This window comes from Cyprinodon tularosa, unplaced genomic scaffold, assembly GCF_016077235.1.
Source record: "Cyprinodon tularosa strain WSP-4 unplaced genomic scaffold, ASM1607723v1 ctg212, whole genome shotgun sequence".
Classification (NCBI taxonomy): domain Eukaryota; kingdom Metazoa; phylum Chordata; class Actinopteri; order Cyprinodontiformes; family Cyprinodontidae; genus Cyprinodon; species Cyprinodon tularosa.
In genome coordinates, this window is record NW_024038786.1 from 907,853 (window position 1) to 925,697 (window position 17,845).

Below are 17,845 nucleotides of genomic sequence, written 5' to 3' on the forward strand. Positions count from 1 at the left end.
AAAAGTGGCATGACTGATACGACTTTTGGCTGTAGGTGCTACTACCTGTCTAAGCTCCTGAACTTGTCTCCCCTTACCTCTGTTGTCAAGGTGATTCCTCTCCCTGTTTTGGGCACTGTGAACAAAACAAACATGGACCAAGCACAGGAGAAAGATGCATGTCCCTTTTAAGAAAAACCCATCAAAAATGCAACAACTGGAGCTTGAAATGGTCTTGTTTACAATTTAATTCTGAGCTTTCCTGAGTGACAGGTGAAAGTGTAGTTTACATAAATATAGATTTTATAAGTCTGTGCAGGATATAGATTTTATATAGGCCTAACTAGCCGCAGTCCCATTCAAGCCTAATGGTGGTCTCTACAGTCACTAGTTTGTCAGCTCTGGCTGCTATAAAGCAAAGTATCTTCCTCCATACATGCGTGGCCTGCTCCTGTAATTATAAATAACAGTTTCTAAGGCAACACAAACATAAAGATTTTTACACTTCAATTTAATTGATGATAATGAATAATATACTTGTATGTATAATTATATTACATATCTGCCAGTAAATCCTTGTAATTATTACAAACTGTAGCTTTGAAAAAACTCAAAGTAAAAAAAAAAGGAATGTTTCATTGGTATTTCTGTTAGAATAAATTTGATAGTCCAAATACCCAGACTCATTTGACTGTTGTAAAACTCAATTGACCCTGACCTTTGTGTTTTACCAGCCTGTTGGAAACTCATTCTACAATATTATTTTCCTTTCTGTAGACAGGACCCACTTATAGACACAAACTTAGAAATAGTAATTAAGAGTAAAATCTCTTTTAATCCATCAAATGACGCACAAAAATCTAAACCCTTTTTAAACCCCTTTTTCCACAAAAAAAACATCTTTAGCTAAGATAATGACGGAAGTTCTTTGGAAATCTCAGAGTTAAGACAAGGTTCTACATTGTGGGGCGTTTTGTTGTTGTTTTTCATGCACACAGACACATCACAAAGTTATCAAATAAAATTGGCATTGTCTTGTTGTGACTGCAGCATAGCCACATGTACTAAATGTATCTTGTCAGGTTCATGAACTCTGGCCCAATCGCAGTTAGTCCTGAAGTCTGTTTTAACAGAAATAACTCTCCCGGCAAAAAAATGTTAGAATCTTTGACATCTTGTTTGACCTCAGAGTCACAGTTATGTTCATACTTTCTGTCACAAGAGCATTTCACAATCTTACATAAAATTTTGTGTGCTTTGACAAACTGCACTTTGGCATCCAGTTGCTGTGACATAATGGAACATGGATATAGGTCAAACTGGTTTTTGTTTTCTATGAATAGATTTCCTGCTTTAGTAGTACAAAAAAAAAAATGCTTTCTGCACTTTGTGGAAATTAAACTTAGTCCTGCTTTCCCAGCTGCAGATCTTATTGAAGTAAATAGAGAGGAGATAAAATAGGTTCCTAAATTAGAGATTGGGGAAAAAGAGGAAAATATACTGGCAGACTCACACTTTTATATTTCCAACTCTTCAACAAGCCCATGCTTTAAATAACTGAGAAAAATGCATCCTCACCAGTATTCTACCTTAAAGAGCCAATGTGTGCCTCAGACAGCCACTGATAAGACTTCCATTAGGACTGGTATTCAAAGCCATTGCACTGCTTAATGCACTCCTCTGGCCTGGCTACAAAACCACCATATCTTATCCTCCATAGACCAGTTAACGAGCCTGTGTTTGGTCCCCGACAGGTGCAAGAGTGTCTGAAACCTCAGGCAGACTCCAAAGGGTCGCTGCTGAGAAAGTGGTGAGGCACTGATGTGTTGTCAACTCTTCAGGAGCTGTTAATGGCCTTACTGAGACTACCTCTAAGAGATTTGCAGAATACCATTGAGCATTAAGAAAAGGGAATAATAAAAGATGTGAATAATAAAAAAAAAAAAAAAAAAAAAAAAAAAAAAAAAACAGACTTTCATTTCCCTTTGGTATTCAAATAGTTTAACAGAAATGTCGCTGAGAACTGGTATTCCATTTGATATTTCTAGATAAAATTCTGTAATCAATAAATAGAATACATAATTCTTAATTCAATAACAGATACACTAAGGGGCTGTATGTATGCTAGAGATTGTTTTCCATTTTTGTTAGAGAATAGTGAACAAAAACCACAGTATGAAACTTATGTGAATATGTGGTAGAGAACTTTATGATTATAAGGTGTTATACCACAGTTTAAATATCTAACAGAGGACTTAAAATGAAAAAGATATGACATAACTACTACTGCATAAAACACAGCTACTCATTAATCAACATTAATCTGAGAAGAAGCAAAGTTGCCATTCGTAAGTTTGTTTGAGGTCCAGATCCAGAGCAATAGAAAGGAGAATCTGTTGACGGGACATCTATGAGTTGTTCATGCTACTGTACTAATATGGTCTTTATAAAGAGGAAGTCCCATTTGTTTTCTGCCACAAGGTTTAAAAGAAGTTTGGCATATAGTTAACAGTAACATTCTCAAAGCAAGCCTATTAGGGAGTAAAGGAGACCTGAGGTAAGGACAGAGGTTCACTGTCCTGTGGGATATTAACACTGTATCTGCTGCCAGAGCTACAGTGAGCTGAATTAAAACAAAACATTGCAGGTGCTTAAATAAAAGAGCAAAGTACTTCTTGTTTCTTAATGCTTAGTCCCACAACCAAAAGGTTACTTGAAATCTGAAGAAGAAAAAAAAAGTTGGAAGCCTTAGGTTTAGATTCAGATTAATTACACTTAATGTCTTTTGAGGCAATGACCCAATGACACAGTCCATTTGGGTCAATGTTGGAGCCGGTGTCACTTGTAAGTTACATCCTAACGATCCCAAATGTTGGTTATTTCAGTCCTATGTCTTAAAGTGTGAATGCTGTTAAAACCACCTGGCACCTGGGTCAAGACTGCACTGCTGGTGTTGGAAAGATGAAAGCCAAACCCCAATTCTCTGTTACAGCCAACAAAAAGATATGTCTATGTCTTTGAGCTGTAATTGGGCGTGCAAAGACTTTGCCTGGTCTTTCAACTGGCCATCTATCACGCAAAAGTCAAATATACATCCCCTGAAAGATAGCTTTGCTCCGTATCCTCTGATCCTTTGTAACCTCTCTGTAAGTTAAAGGATGCACATTAGCAAATGTTGCAGAAATCCTACTTGACCGTTGAACTGAATTTTAGTTGGATCCGATTTCCTAGAAGTGGCAGCAGGTGTAAACTCAGTAAAAATAGTTTTCACTTGACTGACACATATAAAGATAATATTTTGAAACTATTTATCAAAGACAAATTGTAGACATCACATAAAAAACCCTTAAGCAGTGGTTTTTACAGTTTTCAGATCAACTGTAATGACAGTTTTAGCTGACAACATAAGTGCATTGTTCCCTTGGAGTAAATAAGCTACTCAGCAGAAATTTAACACATCTGTCTCCTATTGGTAGAGTTAAGTAGAGCAAGAAGCAGCTGACTCCAGATTATACATTTTGAACACTTCAATAGCTTTGTGATCAAACAGTCCAAATTTCTTTTCTGTGTGAACTTGTGTGGTCTAAATGTGCCAAAGTATTACATGCACAAAAGGCTTTGCAGCACAGTGAATGCTAAGAAGGAAAAAAAGAATAGTAGTCTCTTTAAAATAATGATGAGCTCTATAATATTCTTACTGTTCAGTGGTAACTCTGCTTTTTTCTCTGCCCTGTTTATAGGGAGAGTCATTTTCCCCTTTTCAGAGTTTAACAAAGCGGAGTCCTTTAAAAGGTCAAGCCTTCTTAGCTAAGATTTACACAGAATAATGAGTCATGTCAGGGGTCCCTTCATCTGCTGACAATCACAGGCTCCTGTTACACAATGGGTCAATGGAGAATGAAACATCCTTCACAAAGTCATTTTGTTTTTTTGGAAATATACAATCCATAATTTACTAAAGAAACCACATGAGGCTTGTTAATGGCATATGCAGGGGTCTTTAAAAGGTATTGCAAACTCAGGGATTTTGAGGAAACTTTTATATTCAGTCTTTATTCTTTAACAAAAAGGCAAAACATACAAAGAGGAAACATCAATTTACAGCCTGCACACAAAACACAATATTTCACTTTTTATTATGAGCACTTACATAGAATGACAGTCGACTAAACCATGTAAGAGGTCATCAACATTTACTTTAAATTCAAAGTAAACATTGCAAGAATTCAAGTAGCTTTAATAGTTACTTACTTTCTCCTGTACTCTTACCTGAGGTCCATTGGGTATTCTCAAATGTGTTATTTGGGATGATTGCAGTGTCTTGCAAAAGTATTGATATGAAAAGGGTTGATATTTCTACCTGCTTATTCTAGTAGGGTTGTAAAGGAACTGGCTTTTTATCTGCAGCAGTCACTGAGTGTGAGGTGAGGTACACCACGGACACAATCTAACTCCATTGCATTTCAACACAGAGGCCTCTTTCCCACTGAAATTAGTGGGTAAACTTGGGTTTTTCGAACTGCTAACAATTGCCATTTGGCTTCCTTCCCAATGGCAATAAAGACATGTCTAACTCCCCCATGGGCAAGATGCGTGGCCTCTGTCCTCCCACTGCTGTGTGTTTGGTGACTCCATCACGCTAAGCTAGCATTGATAATGTCATCAGTGCAACAGAAATCAGGACAGAAATCAGGAGAGCAATATGTATAGAGGCCAGGATGTAGTAAGTGTGCTTTAATGTTCTGCTGTTTTCTCTGTTCTAATCCCTCACACCAGTGCTGCTCCATGTTTATCCAATGTAAACAATTGTTTCAGCTTATTAGATCAAACGTGAAGTGTCTTGCCCAAGGACACTATGACACTGAAAGCCGCAGCCTGAACCGAAAACCCTCCGGTTGCAGGCCAAACCCCTTTATCAGATGCCACTGTCGCTACAGTGACGTCTGGATCGTGTATTCAGGCTTCAGTATTAGTTTACCAAAGTTTGTTTGAAACTTTACTGTTTGTTTTCTCCTGTTTTTACAAATCTCAGATGCCTTTAGACAATAGCTGTACTCATATAGAGTTTAAATAACAAGCAGTGGATTTTATTCAGAGATGAAACAGTAAAAGGACTGAACTGTTTTCACTTTACTTGGTCAAACCCCTCAAAAATACCTCAAAATATTTGAAGGATGTGTATACTCTTGCAAGGCACTGCATCAAAACCCAAACCAATTACAAAACCAACAATCTAGAAACATCCATTTAGTACCTCTCTTTTTTTTTCTCTATCTTTCAATCACCTTTGTAACTGATGGGTGTTCAAATGTACAGTGTCATAGAAAAATAACTGGTTCTTTATTTACAACATCAACAGTAATACAAACATGTTCACAGCATTATTTACATTTGTTTCCTGATTCCATTATAGCAGTGCAAATCAAGTCTCTCTCACATTCCTATGGGTAACACTCTGTTGTTAAATCATGAATGGGATAGTTAACATTTTTGAGATATGGCTGTTGTTCATATGCATATAATATGGATTTTATCGAAAATAAAAAAGTGAAAACAAAAACGTGCTTAAATAGCAAGCTTTGCATAAACAGACACTTATTAAACATCTGGCTCCAGTAGTTTGATTTCTCATGATTCCTTCTGAGAAACATCTCCAAAAACATTACTTTCAAAATTCATTCTACTATGATGAGGCTCATTGTTTTCTCTTTCTTTCTTTTCTTGCTTAACAAAATTATCTAAAAAATAACTTCAAAATATTAAACAAAATGGGCATTATCCAAAAAAAACTAAAAATCCTTCTCAATGACCCTTCAAACTGGATAGGTTTTTTATACTTTGTTCTGTTTCTTTATTTTTCTGACGAAGAGAATAATTGTTGATTTTTTATTTTTTATTTTTTTACCTTCCACAGTATGACATCAGGAAGATGCATCAACAGTAATTAATTTTTTAAGTTTTTCTTATGGTAGAGTTATGTAAAAATTCAACCGCCTTTTAAATTTTTTGAAATAGAATGGAATAGTTGGGTAAAGTTTATAAACATGAATATGGATCGAGGTGCCTGATTAGCAGCTGATTTAGGCAATATGCGATTAGAATCATAATAAACTTCACAGGTTCTGTTCTAGAGTGAGGATGCTAAAAGGGAAATGTATTTTAGAGCCACAAAACTATGAACTTACAGCAAAGAAGTATATTTTAAATGTCTTTTTGGACAAAAAAGGAGTCTTTGAGGCCACACTGTAAAAGATAACAGTGGGGCAAAAAAGTATTTAGTAAGAATGTCCTGATACAACTTTTTCAGTCCGATATGATACTGATGTAGCTTTGGTAATGACCGATACAGATATCAACCAGATACGATATCTGCACAAATCATAAAAATTTTTATCACATATATTACATTGATATTGGACCGATTTTATATATATATATATCAGCTCGGGATATCCCTAGTGCTTGTGCAAGCTATCCTACTTAAAAAATCAGAGATGAAGTTTTCATTATAAGTACATCCCTACTACAGTAGGAGACACAAATGAGAAAAAAAAAATCCAGGATTTTGAATTAAGTTATTTAAAATAATGGTGGAAAATAGGTATTTGCTCATCAGCAAACAAGCAAGATCTCTGGCCATCTCAAACCTGTAACTTCCTATTTAGAAAACACTTCAGTCTTTCACTTTTTACCTGGATTAACAGCGCCTGTTAGAATTCATTAAATATTTATATAAAATACACCTGCCCCTAGCCTCAAACAAGTCAGAATCTGAACTCAAGGATGGCCATGATCGAAGGGCTGTTAAAAGACACTAGGAAGAACGTTGTAGACCTGCACCAGGCTGGGAGAACTGAATCTACTATAGGCGAGCAGGTTGCTGTGAAGAAATCAACCGAGTTAGTGACAGAGGGGAAAGGGTTTTTTCATTTATGAACCTCATTGACAGACTTCAGGACCCAGACGACTGTTACAAAATGTTTAAAATATAAATTTTGCCATAAAAAAACGGGACCTTTACAGAAGCAATAAACAGGGCCATGTATTGTGAGATTTTTAAGCCAACCCTCCTTCCATCAATGAGAGCATTGACAATGGAACAAAGCTGGGTCTTCTAGGATGATGATAATCCCAAACACACCACTCTGTTAACGAAGTCCCTAGCTGGACTCCAGACTTCAAATCCATAGAAAAGTCTGTGTTCCCCACTGATCTTTATTCATTGGATTGCTGATAGCCCAAAAAAGGGAAGTTACCTGCCGCCATCTTGGCACACCCAATCTCATGGAGTCAAGCTATAAAAATGCCTACCTGTGTAGCATTTGGTGGCAAAAGCAAGCAGTTTTGTCTCTTTGGAAATATGTTTCACAGGTCATTTTACAGTCAATGGATGTACTAACCAAGAAAAAAATAATTCATACACCAATGTATCCTATAGTATAGTATGTAGTGTAACATTAGTCTGGCTATCTCGGACCCACTTGAAGACATTGACTGAGCAAGTCAGTGAATAAATAGAGATTAGTGGTATTCCCCAGCAGAAGCCCAAAAACATCATGTCATTGCCAACAAACATTATACAACAAAGTATTGAGTTGAACTTTTGTTTTGAACCACATACTTATTCTCCACCATAATATACAAATGGATTCTTAAAAACTCCTACAGTTTATGGGTATTCTTCCTCATTATTTGTCTCTTTCAGTTAAAGTGTATCTATCTATTGTAGACCACTCTCATTTTTCTAGAAAACATTTTTTTGCCCCACACTATAGATGATGAAGTACCAGTTACAAAGTGAGATTGACCTTGCTTATGGGGACCTTGTCAAATGGTTTGGTCACATATTGACAACAAAAAAAAAACAGATTGACCATTGCATATGTTCTCAAAATTCATGCTATTTCATGAAAAAATGGGGATGGCTTATGACAGTAGCTATTAGGCAATCTTGCTTTCCCTGCTGCTTCAGATTTTGGCCAGTTCAGACTGTTAAGGTCTCCGTACTAATCTGTTCCCAAGACTTTCTCACCATTTGTTAAATCACAAAAAAGAAAAATGGGGGGGATTTTCATGATCTCATTTTTTAACAGGTATTTGTGTTCTTTTTTGGCCAGCCATTGTTTTACTTTAAAACATGTCCATGGTTGTCATGACTAAAATGCACTCTCCTGGGCTTCAGATGTTTTGTGTACCTTACAACCAACTGAGGCACTTTTAGAGTAATATTGTTAGCCAATCCTGGAAAGGTTCACAATTTTCTTCTCTCCACATATGCATACTGTACATAATTCCTTTTAAGTGATTCTTATAAGCCTCACTAATACCAGGCCTGAGTGTTTTAGCAAAGCTGAACCAAATAATGAGGTTAATCAAATGTATTGACTGATTTAACAAGAGGTACAACTCTTATCTTTCAGTTTTTTATTGAATTGCCTTCTCTATATTGTGTGTTTCATAGCAACAATTTCATGGGTCACCATCTGATCATGGGCTGTTATCTCTGTATGCTTTATAAAATGAAAAACCATGTTTACAGACGAGACCTGACAAATGGGGGGAGGTATGCATCTAGGGGGAAAAGGAAAATGTATAAGTTTGTCTTTCTGTTTTTGGAAAAGGAAATTAATCTAACCAAACATTTTTATTTTAATACCAAAGGAAACCTAAATAAATAAAAATAGTACCTTGTGTTTGGTCACCATATTTTCTTACTGAATCCATCCTATCAAACTAAGGCTGGACCTTTTTTTATTTTTTATCTGGGCAAAGGAGAAAGTGATGATATAAAACGATGAACAGCAAACCAGCTGTGCTAAGATTTTACCACCATTAGATGCACTCAATAACACCACAGACTATGTTTGGATAGTTCAATATTTAACCAGCTCTTCTGTTTACTTGTTTAACTTTCAGCACAGCGGCAGCTACAAGCAAATGCTTCCATGTTCCGTATGCTCAGGCCCCATGCAATATTCTCCCAGCCTGTACACCACCTAAAGCTGCATCTTATTGTGAGGTCAGAAAGGCAGGTGGGGCTTTGCTTAAACCTTAGGCCAGCTGTAACAGGATATGACTCCATAGAGAAAGTTAAGCCTCAGCTGCGCTCCAGCTTCTTTATGACTGGTGGCCAGGCAGCTGCAGGAGGAAGCATAGATTGTTAAGATCCACCTGGTGAGGGTCTGGATGGAGGACAGGTTAGAAGCAGGAAGAGGTGGGACTGATGATGAGGGATCAGATGCTCAGCGTCATGTTACGAAGCAGCCACTGCTGGGAGCGGCTACCGCTGCAGTCTCTCAGGGTGGGGGCCATCTTGTCCTCCTCAGATGGCATGTCCAAACACTGGTTGCTATTAACGTGGAGCAGTGTGAGGTGCTGAGGAGAGAAGAGTGGGAAACAGGTCATTGCCAGTGTAAACTTATTATAAACCTACAAAAAAAACAATAAAAAAACACCCATATAGGAAGCTTTAAATAGAAAGAGAAAAGAATTAGATTTGAAATTAAGAACAAGCATGAGAACGAGAGATTAAAACTGCGTCATATCATTTATAGAAAAATTAGAGAGTGAATGAAGACTGTAAGTGAATATTAATTTTGAAATCTTGCCACAGATTCTCAACAATATGGTACATGTATATATGCAGTTATAGACTTGTAGGTTATACCAGAGAAAACAGGCCTGACTACAAAGGCATGTCATTATTTTATATGTTAAAAGGTAAACAAAACAAAAGAAAACATGCCATTTTCTCTTCCACTGTGTAATTATAAACCTTGTAGCCTCTGACCTGTATGACAACCATGTTGGAGCAAACACAGCTAAGGTTTCTAAACTGTGTTCACCTGGAGGAAACCGCTACTACAGCTACCACACCATACCAAGGCCAGGAGGCTGCCAACACCGTGATCACAAAAGAGGTGAAGAAGGATATTGAGGAATTGAAAACTTTGCTTAACATGACAGGTCAGCAACTTGTACTAGTCTCTGAACAACAGAACATTATCGTGGGATTTATGAAGGACTTTTAGAATCTGAGGCTATGTTCACATTGCAGGCCTTGATGCTCAATTCCGATTTTTTTGTGAAATCCAAATTTTTTTTTCGCATTGCTGTTAATATTTCCAGATATATGTGACTTGTATGTGATCTCCTGTGTGAACTGCAGTCATACAACGCAAGTGTCCCGCTTGTGCAGTAGAGGATGCAATGACGTTACAGGCCAGCGTGCTCTGTGTTTACGGAAGTAAACATGGATGGTAGTGCCGGCGCGAATCTAGCGGTCTTTTCCAACCATAAAAACACAATCTTTTCAATATGTTTAAACATAAATACTGCTCTCCGCATCATCATCTGCCAAGGTTTTTGTTTTTCTTGCTGCTTCTGCATAGCAAGAGGCATAATAGCGACCTTTGTCGGGTATTAATGACGTTCACGTCAGATGAATCCGATCTGGCCGTTCAGACGCAGGTCGCATTTTAAAAGATCAGATTCATATCGGATTCAGGACCACATAGCCAAGTGGCCTGGGTCAGATTTGAAAAAATCGGATCTGTGTTGTTCAGAAAGCCATGAAAAGATCAGATCCAGGTCGCATATGGGCAAAAAAAATCGGATTTGGGTTGCTTCAGGCTGCAGTGTGAACGTAGCCTGAAAAGGGTCAACCAGGAACAACAAAACAGAAATTGCTTTTGGAGACACAAGTGGCTGGCTTGGAACAGTACAAAAGAATTTAAAAAGTAACTGTATCTGGAATAACACTAAAACCACCGTCTTTTGCACATGCACTGATGGGACTAGGCAGAGGACAACAATGACCAGGATAATTCAGTGAAGGCTCAAATGACTCTTCTCTCCAGAATAAAAACATTCATGAGAGATTTGTTAATAGAAAAAACAAAGAGGACTGGCTGAGGCAAGGCAAAAATTAAAAGGACCAAATGTGTACATAAATGAGCAAAAGTATATGCTGAACTGGCTAAAAGGGCAAGGTTTCTGAGAAAACCGGGTTAAATTATGGCAACATGCTCCTCCAACTGCATGGTATATGTTAAGATGAATGGCACACCACAAGAGGCTGGAATTATCTGTATAAAAAGTTCAGAACAGTTGGAAAAGCTTTTTAATAGCAAAGGAAATCTGCAAAATGGTGGTAAATGCATGTGCAAAAATGCAAACACTCGGTTCAAAAATATCTAGAATCTTCCACTTATGTTATTAAAATGGTGTTACCACAAAAGGAATAGAAATCTTTTTATTGAACAGTTTAAATTACAAAGTTAGTGAATTTTCCTCTAAATTACAATACAATATTCACATAATGGCTGTTAGAGAAATATACTTGGATGAAACTGTAGTCGATAATACTTTGTTGATTGATGGATGCAATTTATTTTTACTCAATAGAAATAGATTTATTCTAAGTCAAGTTATTCTAGGCATGTCTGGCATAGAAGCCCTCTTGCTTCAAATGCATCTCCCACATCAAAAACCTGTTCTACTCTGTTGCATGTACAGACAACCAAGTTGTAACATCAAACAGTTAATGTTGGGAGCTGGAGAAGTTCCACCTTTCTCCAGCAGAGTCCGCCGTGGATCCTCCTGAGTGAGCCTTCTGCACAGCTGCAGCCCATCAGATCATCAGAGGATCCACTACTTAAGCTGTCTTCAGACCTTGCCTCAACGCCGCAGTGTTGATCCAGTTGGTCAGCGCCTAAGCCTAGACTCTCAGTGAATCTTTGTGACTTTGAATCCAGCCTGGATTCTAACCCTTGTCTCTGTCTTCCAGGAAACCAGTTTCTCCTTTGTGGAGCTCAGGAAGAGCTAACCTGCCGAGCCTACCCTCAGAGCCAAACCTGAAGAACCTCAGTGAACTTTTCATGCAGCTCAGGACTAAGAGCTGGGAAAACCCAAAACCAAGGTCTGCCCAGTTCTAGAAGTAAGACGCTGAAGCAGCTAGCGGACTCTGCTGATCAACTCCTCTCCAGATCCAACAGTGACCCTCTCAAAGTTATCTACAAGAACCCTCAAGGTACAATCAGTAACAATCAAGAACGCAAGCTCCAAAGTGCAACGCTAACTGAACTGTCTCTCACGCAGACTCCGGTGAACCAGTTTCCAGGCCCGAACCAGAACCAGTCAAATCAGTGTGCTTGTGAACAAATAAACTTGTTAACTTTTACTCCTGTGTCCGTCTAGTGGTGTTCTGCATATTTGGGTCACTCTTAGTGTACCCATCATGACAGTTAAGTTATATATGCACAAAGATACAGAAAGCTGCAGATACAAATCATGAAATGTTTATTCTTGCAAATATTAATATTGATTGGCTTTCTGGTTATTGTACGATGAAGGCAACTCTGAGCATTACGATCACTATACGATAGTGAATTCACCAACGAGAATCAAGACCAACAGACATGGGGTGACAACATTCACACATATAGATCATATCCTTACAACTTATAGAGAAAAATGTTTTAGTATTATTTCCGAACCAGTCGGCTTTAGTGATTACAAAATCATTGCTCTGATTTCTAAACCAAAGAGCCAACAATGACACCTACAGTAATTTATAAGAGAATGTATAAATCTTTTTCTAAAACTGGTTTTATTTGTCATGTGGAAAATCTACTGAGGGATGTAGTGTTACAGAGCACACAGGCAGAGCAGGCACTGAGTATATTTTGCAAATTGTTTTCAGCAGTGTATAGTCAACTCGCCCAATAAGGAAACTTTCTGTGGGATACATCAAGTCTCCATGGTTGGACTAGGATTTAAAGTAGTTAAAGGGCAAAAGAAAAAAAATATTAGTTAAGAACCACTGAGTGGGCAAAAAAAGCAGACTCATCATCACCTTACCTGTCCTAGTAAACTGATGTGTTGTAAACTGATGTTTATTCTGACATCCAGCATGCTTATAAAGTAGGTATTGCATTTCTGGACTTAAGTGCAGCCTTTGATTTTTGATATTTCACTTTTACTTGAGATGTTATCCAAACATGGATTTAAAGGTCATACATTAGGTTTCATCAGTAGTTATTTGATAAACAAATAGCAGTGTAGTAAACATTGTTAATTTCAACGTTTCATTTTGTTTTAGACACTATAAGCCTTGTGTGTGGAATTCTGCAAGGCAGCTGTCTCGGTCCCTTGCGCTACAGTATTTATGTGAATGATATGTCATATGTGATGCAGAAGTCCTGTATGACTGTCTATGCAGATGATACAACTGTATGTTTTATTATTCATTCAATTTCAGGTTAATATTATCCTACAACAAGAGCTATAATTTGTTGTTTGAGTGGGTAGTGAAGAACAGGTCAAAACTGAATGTGGTGAAAACAAAGTGACTGAGGTTACTAGATATGCTCTAGATATAACATGAGAGATGCACCAATGTTAACTCTAACTTTACAAGACCAATCTATATAGCAGGTGATTGAAATTAAACTGTTGAATGTTACTTTAGATCAAACAATGTCCTGGTCTTCACAAAAAGTAGTAATAACACTGTGAATAAAATAAGCAGAAACGGCTAATTAATTAAATGCAATAGCAATTATATGTTGATCAGAAAAAGGAAATTAATAATATAGTATTTAGTTTAATGTCACTTGGACTATTCCTCTATTTTGTGGTCAAATGCTGCTGAAAAAGACCCCCGGCAGACTCCAGATGGCTCAGAATCGGGCAGCAAGCCTGAGACGTACATTTCAGACTGGTGTTTCTGTCTTGCTTCAGATACTGTTGTGGATGAAAGTCAAAGATTGGTTGCTTGTTATTTTTTTGGTGTTTCTGCATTAAAACTAGACTTTTCACAAACCCTTTGGCATGTACTGTACTTTAAACTAGAGTTTACTTCTAGCAGACAGATACCACAGATACAGATAATACAAGACAAGCTGTTTCTCTGACGACACAATGTATGTTTTTGCTATTTGTTTTTTTTCTTTCTTTTTTGATGTTTTGTTGTCTTTTTCATTAATGTCATTTCTACTCTAACTTTGTTGTATGTATTTATTGTCATGTTTGTAATTTAAAATGGACCACAGGAGGAGTAGTCTCTACTCTGGTAGAGACTAATGAGGATCCTGAAGTAAATAAGGAAAAAAACTAAATATAAACCACTTTTTGTTGGTGCATAACATAACAGACTAATATAGCACATTTATATTTGGCATTTATGGATATAATGCGACAAAAAAAAGCGTTACAAGGACTTGAATGTCACTGGATGTGTATCCAGGATATTTAAAATGATATTTTCATTTCAAAATATATTTGTGTATAATATATATGTGTTTTGATAAATATGGACCCAAAATCAACAAAGAACACACAGGCCATATCATACATCACAGGCCAATTGTGGCTTATCTACAAAATAAATTGGCCTTAACACAACTGTTTCAGAATCTGTCAGAATGAGATCAGCAGACAAATACTGATTAACAAACCTGCTTCAGAAAATATATCTCTGGAAAACTGATGATGTCTTAATACCATTACGTTGCTTCTGAATCCGAACATGCAGGCCCGCTGTGGCAGCTGGGATTTTGCTAAGACTCCAGAATAGAAGCTGGCCTTCCTTCATCAGTCTAATTATTGTGTTTCTCTCCCACTGTTTGTCCCCCTCTTACCCGTCAGTCTCCGTCTGTCTGCTGCTCTGTCAAGTTAGCTGGAGGAGCCAGGTGACAGAACCAACTGAAAAAAGACCCACCTGTTGTGATGAAATGAACCTGTACACCACATCAATGTGTGCCACAAGACAGAAGCCATATAGCATGAAGGCAGCAGAGATGACTTCCCCACCCCAACAACATAGAGCTCTCAGTGGTTTTAAATTAACCGTTCATGTTCACCTTCTCAGATGTAAGATGTTCTCCGCTAACCCCCAGATTCCACATCCACCATCAACACTCCGCTCTGCCCTGCTCACGTACTAACTATTCCACATTCACCGCTACTCATCCGCACGTCACGGTCCACGTGCGTCTTCTTCGTCCTTCAGTCAAAATATGGAGCCAAGCTATTTTTTGCCCTGCTCCAGCCAGGAGAAGATCCACAATTGCAATGGCACCAAACAGGAAAAAGAATGTTGAGAAGATCCGGTTTGTCAAATTAACATATAGTAACAACAGCTCCATAACTGCAAATTACAGCAGAATTGTTCTATATTCCCAAAAACTAAGCCTGTTTAATCAAATTATTTGATGCAAACTATTGTTAGTTAGGGCGACAGTGGCGTCGGATGTAGGAGTTTGCCCTGAAATCGAAGGATTGACGGTTTAACCCCTTAGCTCCGACTTTCTAATGATGGTGGTCAGAGGGCCCGGTGGCGCCAGTGTACGGCAGCCTCGCTTCTGTCAGTGAGCCCCAGGACAGCTGTGGCTACAATGTAAAAGAAACTTCTTATCGCAGGCATGGATGAATAGATGCAGAGAAACATTGAAAACCTGTAGGACAGCAGCCCTCAAGCCCGACTTTGAACATGCTTGCTGTAGATAAACAGTTCCATCCCAACTGACTTGGTTGGCAGCTCCTGATCTAAGCCGAAAGGAGAGCTGTTCTCAGTGTAACCCAGTAGAGCTTAGGTATAGTGGGTTCACTGGTGCGTAAGAAATTGTGCTTTTGAGTATAAAGCCGGTCAGTCAGGGGTAGAGTAGATCAAGCTGAAAATGTTGTGGTCACCTGCAGATAACCCAGCGCATCAATTGCAGTGACCCAAATCAAGACATTTCAACATCTCAAAGGTCCTGCAAAATGATTTTAGAGGAAGCAGAGAGGTTGTAAATCGGTACTGAAGGAAACTGTTTTACCGTTTTGAGGGGATTTCAACCTCCACTCTCATCTAACAATCATTGTTCATATATATTAGCAGCCTTTTGCCCTGCAAACCTCAAGTGAATGTAGGCATTGTTCACCTTCATCACCCGATTTATCAATATTGGGTATTTATTGTATGGCTTTCAGCAATAAATCGAATACAGATTATTTGCAACATTTTCATTTCAGGCTTTAAATCAATTCCAAAATTTCCACAGCTATAATTACAATGTTTTTAATTTTCATCTGATGTGTGCAGTTTTTATTATAATTGTACATGTAGCAGAGGATCGATAAACAAGAGCACTGATTGGGATTTAAACCAGCTGTTCTAATACTGTAACATTTTTTTTCTCTGTAAGTCTTAAGACCATACAATGCATTGTAGGACATAATTTTTCTGTCAATTTAACATAATAGTATATAAAATAGTAAATCTGACCTTTTCAATTGCTGTTTTAGAATTGGACATTTTTTCTGTCAGAAGATCAGAGCTTTTAAAGAAACAGATTTTGGGATTTGTGCATCTCTGGTTAGAAGAAATCATGACAGTAAACATTTTGCACACCTATGCTGAAAATGCAACAATGGCATACAGCTCTATATTGTATAAAATATAATTTATGAATATCTTCCACTGTTGTTGAAATATCAGTAGATATAACCCCAGGTTTTGCAGTCTGAGCAGCCCTATCTTGGGAGACATCCTCAAGGAACATGAAGTAAAGCACATGTGATGGACTACAATACTCAGTCTGCGATTGCCACAGCTTTTTTCAATCCTAAGATAGAGACACACTGTAATTGTTCATTAAAACAAGATTGTGGCTTGGCCGTTGACAGAGGATATCCAGACTAATGAGCTCGCAGAGGCGCTCAGGCCTTGTTTGATCTCAAGCTATAAAACACAGGGACCTGTATTTCTCTGCCCAGATACAATGTGCGCACACACACACACACACACACACACACACACACACACATACATGTGTATGTTTCCTGAAGAGCACAGTGCAGACTGCCCAACAAGGCTTATTTGTTCTGAGTGACAACAAAGAGCAGGTGGCACACGATCCCTCACACCTGCCAAAAACACTGGAAAAAAGAACAAAGCAGTGTCTTTATTTAGAAAAAGGAAAAAAAAAGATAAAAATAAAAATGATATAATCCTGACATAAAAGAAAATGGTTTTCTGTAGCTTCTGAGAATGAGAAGCTGCAATACCAGTAGAAAGACCTTGAAATGAAATGCCATAATATTCCTACTGAAGCCTGTCTTGTAAAGCCCAATGCAGTTTCTGCATGCATGTGACTTTGTCAGACAAAATATGCCAATGCTATTATTATTAGCCTGGATATTAGAATTTTATTTAAAGCAAAGACTGACTACTTTAGTTTAAATGTAGAAGTTTAAATTAACCATTCAATCTAGAGAAAACAATGTACTGTTAATTTTTACAGCTACAGTTACAACAAATGTTGGCATTATAGAATTACAATGAAGATTTATCCTCACAATTATTAAAGGATAAGCAGATTACAGAGCAAAGATAAAGTGTCATGATTTTGGTGCTGATGGCTGGCTTAATTGTTCATTTCATTCACCTGTCTAGCTCTGCCCTGTTTCTCGGGGGGGGGGGTTGACTGAACTGTCAAACCAGGTTAGTGACACACACGTTCATATTCATCAGATAATGGTGGTCACTAACCTGTAGGGTTGGGAATTGCTAAAATTTTCACAATTTCGATTGCCTTTTCGGTTCTGTGAAACGACTCGATTCTCTTATCGGTTCTTGTCACAGTCATCTAAATCTAATGGAGAAGGCATCCATTTAATTTAGCATTACTGTACAATTTCGGGAAATAAACTCATCTCCCCCTAATTTAAATAAACAAGTGTCACCTTTCTGTCGCTCCCTGAACTACGGAGCAACTTCGTAGCATGTTTTGTTACATCCATTGCAACAGCTAGAATCATGTAAGAATTCCAGCTACCAGTAGTTGTAATTAAACATGCTAGCAATGAAGGGCTGGATTAA

General features: G+C 37.8%; 1 protein-coding gene across 3 annotated transcripts in view; it reads right to left on the reverse strand.

The window, feature by feature from the left end:
• Positions 1 to 4,004: 4,004 nt before the first annotated feature.
• The window catches only part of galnt13 (UDP-N-acetyl-alpha-D-galactosamine:polypeptide N-acetylgalactosaminyltransferase 13), a 73,837-nt gene continuing 59,996 nt past the window's right edge, over positions 4,005 to 17,845 (reverse strand). For 2 of the 3 annotated variants that reach the window (XM_038285621.1, XM_038285620.1), the window contains one exon: positions 9,219 to 9,354. Coding sequence is in view for 1 of the 3 variants with exons in the window: in XM_038285622.1 (XP_038141550.1) it covers positions 9,214 to 9,354 (141 nt within the window). In the remaining 2 variants the exon portion in view is untranslated. Of the gene's footprint in view, positions 9,355 to 17,845 lie in introns of all 3 variants that reach the window. The other variant, XM_038285622.1, reaches the window with a different exon arrangement.